At 39.4% G+C, this 9510-nt stretch overlaps 1 protein-coding gene across 2 annotated transcripts; it reads right to left on the bottom strand.

Moving 5' to 3' along the window:
• Positions 1 to 5693: 5693 nt before the first annotated feature.
• On the bottom strand, positions 5694 to 7305 carry LOC105913396 (C-reactive protein-like). Of its 2 annotated transcripts, none has more exons than XM_031563075.1 (4): positions 7290 to 7305; positions 6886 to 6978; positions 6628 to 6730; positions 5694 to 6344 (listed from the first exon to the last, which is right to left on the bottom strand). In XM_031563075.1, exons 2-4 carry the CDS (start codon positions 6962 to 6964, stop codon positions 5819 to 5821), a joined length of 708 nt encoding a protein of 235 aa, XP_031418935.1. In that variant the 5' UTR covers positions 6965 to 6978; positions 7290 to 7305; the 3' UTR covers positions 5694 to 5818. The 2 variants fall into 2 exon arrangements, with proteins under 2 accessions (XP_031418935.1, XP_012697906.2); XM_012842452.2 differs by lacking the exon at positions 7290 to 7305 and adding an exon at positions 7210 to 7228.
• Positions 7306 to 9510: the final 2205 nt, after the last annotated feature.

Genomic DNA, 9510 nt, shown 5'->3' with positions numbered 1-9510 from the left:
AGCACAAACGTGAGCGCGCAAATAACTGTCAGCAAACGAAAGAGAAGACTGAAAGATATGTTCACTTCCGTGTCATTTTACATACAATTTGTCAACTTAAAAGTCCTAAAGTAAAATGCAAACCTATTTTGGGGTTGTGCAACTCCTACTGGGTCACAAGCAATAACGGCATATTGTACATGTCACACCACAAGAATTATCTAATGGTGTTACATCCGAATTTTAACATCACTCATAGTCACCCAATTGGTACTGTTAACATTTTTACAGGCCACATTTAAGGCTACCTGACAGTAGTCAGTTTGAGCATTATGAACATGGTAGCCTACTGCTGGCTCTCGAATGTAACTTCACTCATACACACAGGCATATGGTTAGTCATGTTTCATCAGCAGCATCAGAATATACAAAAGCTAAATAAAACATCCAGAATTCCTCTCTGCTCCAAGAGTATCCTCTCACCTTGTATGGTAAACTAAAAAAAACATACTGCAAGTCCCAGAAGTACATCTGTGCTCAGATTTAGATTATGATGTGGACAAAGATCTTCTTAAACCCTCTTCAACCATTTGCAAAATTGTTTTCAATCCATTACTAAGCTTTAGACCCACACTAGTTCTCTGAAGATATCCACTTCCATTTCACACCTTTGTCCAAATACTTCACACAAAAGACACAGAGTCAAGTTCATGCTTATACTAGCCTACTGATATGCCTGCCAAAACCCTCACCACACTATTGCAGCAAGTCCTCACCAAAGCTCCACGTGGGCTTGTTAGTGCCTACTAGTAGTGCCTACTTGAGCTGCTACACCACTTTTCTAAATGGATGGAGTTTTTGAGGCTTTATTATGTTTTTTCAGTGTCATCTTCTTTTTTTTTTACCTTTTTAACTTCTGTTTTGGATAGCTGAAAATGTCATGGTGTGTGTGGCGGTCATCTTTTGCCTTTTAACATCTGACCTTTTTGTGTTGTGTTATTTGTCTTTTAACTGACTTTACATTTATGTTCAAGAAATACATAAATGTTCAACACATGTAAATGTTGAAATAAAACATATCATTATTTATTTACTTTTATTAGTAGTATTGCATGTGTGTACAACATAAGGCCAGCTAAACTTGTGTAGTGTGTTGTGAGAGGCACAATCCCACACTTGAATTTCAACAGAAAATTCAAGCATGTGAGGTAGCACAGAGGCTAAAACCAGTGTGCTACTTCCAGTCACTAACATTGTTCTTAAGGTGTTACCTATTTGTACATACTGTACCACTCTATGCCCACTGGCCTTCATTATGCATTTTACCCCAGTTCTGTTCAATTTGGGAAGGTCATTACACCACTTTCCAAGAACAATTAATTCTCCCTGTACTGATGTGAACTGAAGGCTAAGTTGTCACCTGGAAACTGGTCGACCATAAGAGGACTTTGTGTCACATCTGCCTCTTAAGTCTTCTTCGAAAAAATTAAAGCTACAAGGTCATAACACCTTGGTTACTTGTGGAACCATGTGGAACACGTGTTGCGTGTACGTGTCATTGGAACACCAGATGCTCCAGCTGTCAAGAAGGCCTCTAAGGAATACATTCAAGCAGGATTTACAACTTCAGACTTCGGCCACCAGAGGGCCATTGAGATCAGCAAAGGGCTTTTCTCTATAGATGACTATTCCTTCCTCTTTCCTCTTTTCAGGTTTCAAGTAAACTATGAAGGTGACATAGCCAGTTTCACCTTTAAGGGGGGACCACCAATCTTAGTAAGTACCAATCTTTGATTTAATGATTGATTACATTCAAAAACTGGAACTTATGGCACAATGACCACAACCTGTAACTCATGTGCCAACTCCCTAAACCAATTCTGCTAAACTATAAGCACAATTATCTGCTTTAGACACAGATTTCAATTGTTAACCGCACTTTCTTCAAAACACAACACACAATTATCTGCTTTAGACACAAATTTCAATTGTTAACCACACTTTCTTCAAAACACTAAACACCATCCTCTCTACTTTGCACACTTCATCAATGCCAAAACCTCCTTGTGTTCAGACAGAACACACTGCTATTCAATTGGCAAAACTTCCATTTCCAAGGCTGTTGTGCAATTTGAAATCAAAGCTTTAGCAATATGATGGCCACAGGTTAGCTCCTGGTTTGGTGAATAATTGATGGCAACATTGAAGTGAGAGGTGATCAGAAAGGCAGAGGAGTGAGAGTAAGAGGAGGAGGAGGAGGAAGAGGATGAAGAGAAAGAGCAAGAAGGAGAGCCATTATCTCTGATGAGATTCGGGCCACTGTGGTCAACCATGTGGTCAACCATGGTTTGACCATGCAGGAGGCTTGCCAGAGGGTTCAACCAAATATAAGCCGCTTCTCAGTTGCATCCATTCTCTGGACATTCAGAAGAGGGAATAGGTAAGAAACACTACTATGACAGGAAAACACTAGTTTGAATGCCTTATCAGGAGCATAGTATTCTTGTATTTTCCATTGTACTGTATCTGTAAAATTACGTAAACAAATACAAAGTGCAACCATTGATGACCAAGACATATTCCTAAACATCAATACAGTGAGCCTAGCTACAGTGAACTGTGTTCTAAGGCGGAACACCTTGAGAATAAAGCAGGTGTACAGGGTGCCTTTTGTCAGAAACTCCGACAGTCAAACAGTTATGCTATGACTATGTGCAAGTAAGTCATATACATTTTCACAACTGATTGCGTCCTATCAGCACTGACACATTACTGTACTGTATTGTAATCCAATCCGATGTTACAGTTTTTCTCGATTGCTTACACACATGAAGCATGCCTCGTTTTCTCAAAACTCTAAACACAAATCCCTAAACCACTCACACAAAATGCAACAACATTCACAACACTGTGTAGGTCTATTTCTGATAGCACATTGTCAATATTGTCTTGAGCTAGAACAGGATGCAGTAGTTTTTTGTCCTTTTTTATTTAAAATTTTTCTTTCTTTTTTTTGTTGACTGTACTGGCCTATATCCTATTGTTTGTTCTGTGCAAATCATTTACACATTCATTTGTGTTTGCTGTGATGTATAGGCTACAGCACTTTTGGATAAAATAAAGAAATATTTTAGTTGTTACTGTATATTTGTGTGTTGTTTTATATTTGAGTAAAAACATTATACAGTTATATTTTACTACAGGAGTAAGCGTATAGTAACATAATGTTCCTGATAAGGCCTTCATACTGGTGTTTTCCCATTTCATAGTAGTGTTTTCCATTGAGCACATCAGTGTTCAATCGATGCTTAGAATGTCTACTCATATAATGGGCTGTGTTTGTCATTAGAAAACAAAGTACCCTTTTGAGGTGACATAACACTGTTTTGAAAGCAAAGTTGCATTTTGCAGGAGATATAAAGGGTTTTGCATTTTGTGTGAGTGGTTTTGGGATTTGTGTTTAGAGTTTTGAGAAAACGAGGCATACTTTCAAAAAATGTGTGTTAGCAATCGAGAAAAACTGTAATATGTTTCATCACAGTGCAGTTATATCATTTAGTCTACAGCTCAAACACATGACATGACACTTGACGCATCACACTCTGAACTCTTCAGAATCAGCAGTTAAGAGTAACGGCACTTACAGGCAATTCCAAGGTGCTATTTATTTGCGTGCACACATTTTTTGGCACCAGGCACTGTGCCTTTGCACTGCTTCTTTTTAATGCTGTTAGAGTAAACAAATGCAGAGGGGGTGTATGTACAACTCCATTTCAACTGCTCCTGAAAGCAGGGAGATACAGTGTTAATGACAATTGTCATGAGGTTGAACAACGTTTCCTGTATTCTGTGAGGATGACCTGGCGATGGTTTCTTATGTATCATCAGAGCAGGTCACAACTTGACTGTGATCGGCTGTCAAGGCAACCAAGGAGGGTGTGGAGAAGGAGGATGTACGTTTGCTCTTCTCCTTGAAGTCTGTGGTAGTTTGTTTTTAAACCTTAGATGGAGGACAAAGTAGGACACTGTCTAAGTCATGGGAAATTGCACCTTTTGTCATTTAAAGCAACAAACATGAGAGCAATTATAACCACAAGGATATATAATAACTGTAAGGAGTTCTCTGACAGGGAATCAAATCTGGATTATTGGCACAGCAAAGCTCTATGCCCTTAGACCAGCAGAGTTGCCCATATGGAAAAAACATAGGAATCACACTTGTCATGTACAATACTTGCATGATAAATCTGTGGGAAAGAGCTTGCATATACTTTTCATACTAAAATGGAATAATGCCTCTCAACATGGAAGTTAGATCATACAGTATATAAAATTAATATTTATAATAGCGGCTGAGATTTGGTTTGACACTCTGGCCAGCCTCCCTCATGCTCAAACCATGGTTGAGCACGGTCTACCACGGTCTACCACAGCGGCCCAAATCTCATTAGAGATGACCATTCTTCTTTCTCCTCCTTCTTCTCCTTGTCCTTATTATCCTTTTCCTCCTCCTTGTCCTCCTACTCCTCCTTCCCCTTGTCCCCGTCCTAGACAATGTCTTCCTCCTCCTCTCACTCTTACCCCTCTCCTTCTCTGGTTGTTGATCTCTTCAAAGTTCTCCATTGTTTACCAAACAAAACAGAGGCTCAAGGCACTTTTATGCTGCAGTCCTCATTGCAAATTGCTCAACCGACCTGAATGTTTAGAGATTTGACTATTTGTGTGTTGTAGGTTGATGCTTTGAGATTTAACTTGAGAAGTGTGTGCAACAACTGAACATTGTGTGTAGTGTTTTGACAACAAGGTGATCTGTAATTGCCATCAGAGTCTAAACAAGGAAAGATAAGGGAGTGTGAAGTAGTGCCAAATTGGGTCGAGCGATTGGTACATGAAGTGAAGGTTGTGCAAATTGTGCCGAATTTTTGCTTTTTGTGTGTTAACTGTGAAAAACTAATATATAGTTGCATACCACATAATACCATTACTACCAATTGTTTTCCTCTTTAGATTAATTTTTACAGACCTTTTTATTTAGACTTATTATTTAAAGAGATATATCATTCAACCCGCATTTGTTAATATATGGTTTTAACACACGCACATGTTGAAAGCACATGTAGCCTTCTGTGATCACACAAAAACATTTTTACAAGAGGTTATTGCATTTTATTTTCTCTGTTAAATGAAATCACAGTTATTCTACAGAATCCACTGCAAGTTACATTGAAGTAGACTAATTAAATTGGGACACTATATAGCGTTATCTTCCAAAAAAAGTTATTTTGAATTTGTATTAGAGATCTGCTGCAGATTATAGCTCATTAACAATACACACCCCATCCAATGGGGTCACTAGCCTGCCTTTTAGAGCCCTTTGGAGCTGGCAATAGACCTGTCAAAGATTTGCCAAGCAAGTTGACAAGATGGCGATTCTTATTGGTCTTGTTTGCTTGTTTGAATGTAGTAAGCACATTTTTTGTCGAATGCTAGCTTTCACCCCGCTTCACCTCTTTTTGTTTTGATTCAGTGTTCAGAAAGCATGATCTTGGCAAGTGAGAGTGGTTTTTCATCCAGCTCTTCCTCAGTAGAATGCCCCACCTTGAACCCTGTGATTACAGTTCAACTCATTATAAGTTGTCATTGAACTCTACTGCCTATTCACACAGCAGAACTAAAACATTCCAGGACAAAGGGAAGAAAGTTGACATACAAAGTGCTGAGATTTTTTTTATTGCTAAAAGATTCCATAACCATGAAAATTCACAAGGTGATTAATGATAGCATATCTATTTTTACTTTGTATAGTTATGCTGATTTTTGAATGTGCATCAAGTCATCATCATTCACTATGAGAACAGCGACTTAACTGACTGTCCTCAACTACAACATCCCCAGTGATGGTGAAATCAAGCGCCCTCCAGTTGATGACATCTCCAGGGGTGAAATTCAGGTGGCTAGCAAACCGTTGGATCTCACAAGCAGAGAGGACATAGTCCCACATATGGACATCAGTGATCATCCCTACAAATGACTGTGCGGCATCAAACCCTCCACCCACATTGTTTTGTTCTTGTCCCACTAATATGAAAGGGGCACCATCCAGAGGACCTTGGAATCCAACGACCGTGGTGCTTGGATTTCCATTGATCCAGACCTGAGTCGATCCGGAGTTGGAATCCCAGGTGGCGCAGCTCGAGTACCAGGTGTTTAGCTCATCTGGTAGGCCCTCAAAATCAATACACTTGCCACGTGTGCACACTTCCAAACGACCTTTGTTTGCTTTTTTGAAGATGCAGAAGTCATCGGTATTGCTACGGGATGCCATCGAAAAGAGAGTGTATTCTCGATCAAGGTCGGTACGGAACCTGCAAAGGAAAAAAGGCATGCTGTTGATCATGTAAGTATTTTGTGGAGTACTGTTGGATACATGCTAATATGAGGGGAAGCTAAGATGATAAATATAGGTTCTATGGTATGAAACCTGAAAAACAGAGAAACGATTGCTTGCAAGCACATGCAAGTGTCCATAAAGGAACATATCAAGGGGACACAAAATAAATAAAGACAATGAATCCAATTCTCAGCCATTACATGTGATGTTCGACAACGAAAGACAAAAGTCAACCATGCATATAGACCAACACCAACCTGAGGCAGACCGTTACAGAGGTAAAGTTTACTCGAGATGGTAGGAGTCTGACACGAGCAGTATTGGACTCCACTGGAAAGGTGAACATTTTACCCGATAGATCTGTTCAGATAGCAGTGGAAAATAGTGATCTGATCAGGTGTTGGTTATAGTGATGTATTCTGAGGAATATTTTAAGGTATATGTTAAGCTTGATATAATGAATGTAGTTTAACATTTGGTTATACAAGAACTTAAAATTCATTTATTTTCCTTACCACTAAGAACAGCACAACTGTTGTGCACAGGCTGTGCACAGGCTGTGAATAAGATGCTTACGATGAAAAGCGTCTGCATCTTTCAAAAGAGAACTGAAGAGAAATGGTATATTTAGCCAACATTTCCTTAAAACAAAGATTTTAAAAATGTATGTAGACAGGTCTAATACAGCAGGCTAATTCTTACTCGGTTAGTACTTCTAAATTCTACCTCTTAACTACTCTTCCTCTTAACTAACTACATTTTTTTAAATTACATTGTTCTTCATCTAGTGTTCTTCATCTATTGTGCTTGCAGATATTGAGGCAGGCTTTCATACTTACCCTTTCTCTGACCTTGTTACCCTTTCTCTGACCTTGTTACCCTTTCTCTGACCTTGTTACCCTTTCTCTGACCTTGTTACCCTTTCTCTGACCTTGTTGTTCTCTTTGGCTTCATAACACAAGACCGACTGAACTTAAATACCACAGGGGGAACTAGACAACAAGACACAGGTGAAACAAATCAGGCAAACAAACAGGGTGATTGGGAACAGGTGAGGGGAAAAAACAGGAAGTGGCAGAGGTGGGGGCGGAGTTTCAGGACAAAGACAGAAAACACATGGCCTGACAAAACAATCACAAAAAGCACATGACAAAATAAACAAACAGGGGAAAGCACATGTCGGGAACAAGGAAACACAAAGCGAAGACAGAGCAGCATCCTGACAATATTGATGTGTAATTGACCCTTAAGTGTCCGTCTCTGTATCTCTGTATCTGTATCTTTATAGCCTGTAGGGTTCAGGCCTGACAGATTTAATTACTTTCAGTAAAAACTTCCTGGAAGACACTGTTTCTAAAAGTTCAGACAAGGTGATAGTTTGAACCAGTTCCATCCCATCTTGTTTTGTGTGAAGGACATCACAGTAAGTGGCGTTAGGGCTCTAATTGACTCCACTTTACCCGTAAAATAAGATAAAACATTTTCACAATCAACTTTCAACTGGGGTACAGTGAGGGGCTGGATTTACGAGCTGTTCAACAGTCTAAAATCTAGAGTTATGTTGATGAGCAGAAATACGTTCTGAAAAATAGTGTTCTTGCATCCTTAACCACGTTGTTATAGTGTAAAAATAAGTCTTTTAAAATATTGTTGTGTACTTGGACACCGGACTTTTTCCATCTGCGCTCCGTTTTCCTACATTCCCTTTTACAGCTGCGAATATTGTTGTTTATCAAAGGCTGCTTTCTTTCTGAGGACTTACACCTAACCGAGTGGCTAAAAGAAGTGACACTGAAAAGCTTTCAGCCAACGACCACAAGTGGGTAGAGTCAGCAAGAGCTGTACTCAAGTAAAAGTATTGTTAATTTATAAAAATAGTAACTCAAGTAGAAGTAAAAGTACTCATCAAAATAATTACTTGAGTGAGAGTAAAAATGTATCTCAAGAAAAAAGGAATACTCAAGTAGGGAATAACTTCATATGATATTTTTTTTTACACCTATGTATTCAAATCTGGGGTGAAAGTGTATCCTGAAATTAAATAGTGCAACAAATGCTTCTCTTTGTGCATATCAACATGCCATACTGCCACCTCCCCACAGCTTTTCAAACAGAAAAACTAGAAACCACAGACTTTCCGCTTCTGTATGGTTACAGAGGTCGAGAGGTTGTGTCTGTGTCAGTTGGTGTTTTGGGTGCTCTGCACCATTTATTCACCTTTTATTATTTTCGAGATCTCCATAACAGCTCCATAACAGCTCCATACCTCCAGATCTCCATAACTGCTCCATAAGTCCAGATCTCCATAACATCGCTATAACTCCAGATCTCCATAACTGCTTGGTGGTACAGACTGAACTTGGGCGTAGAACCAATGTCACCATGTCTCAGTGTTCACATGTTCCTCTTCCCTCTTCCTACCACCGCTGACCAGTCTTCACGTTGTGGTGTTGCTCTCTGCCACTCTGCAAACTGGCACTGAAAAACTCAACAAAGGTCTGCCTCTGGGGCCTAAGAGTTATACACTCAATACTCCATATTTACTCCATATTAACCTTAGAACACAGAGACTTCAGTTGCTTGTGAGAGTATCAATGATTATTGATTGATTACATTAACAGTAGACATATCAAATCAATTTGTAATCCTAATATTACTGTAAGTTCCTCCTTGCTACATGTGCTACATTCAGATGTCTGGAATCATAATGTTCACAGTTTGTGTAGTTCTGGGGCCTATCCTCTGGCAACACACTTATGTTTCATTAGTATGTGTGAGAGTGTCTCAGTAGTGAGTGTGAGAGTGTCTCAATAGTTATGTCCTAGACGGCCCCTCATACGTTTAGCAATGCCGTCTGTGCAAGTTCGACAATCTAGACTATTCTCATTCGTAGTTCCACGTTGGTGGAACGAGCTGCCTAGCACTACCAGAGCAGGGGCGTCCCTCTCTACCTTCAAGAAGCTCTTGAAGACCCAACTCTTAAGAGAGCACCTCCCTTCCTGACTTGCACTTCTACTAGTACTTAACTTGCACTTACAGCAGATACTACATTCCTGCACTTTTTTTCTATTTCTTATGTAAAATAGTATTTATTGTTACACTGAAATGCTCCCATAACTGGTAACTGAGCTTCAATCAGT

The sequence above is a fragment of the Clupea harengus genome, chromosome 3, assembly GCF_900700415.2.
Source record: "Clupea harengus chromosome 3, Ch_v2.0.2, whole genome shotgun sequence".
Lineage (NCBI taxonomy): Eukaryota > Metazoa > Chordata > Actinopteri > Clupeiformes > Clupeidae > Clupea > Clupea harengus.
This window is presented reverse-complemented; position numbering and strand designations above follow the sequence as displayed.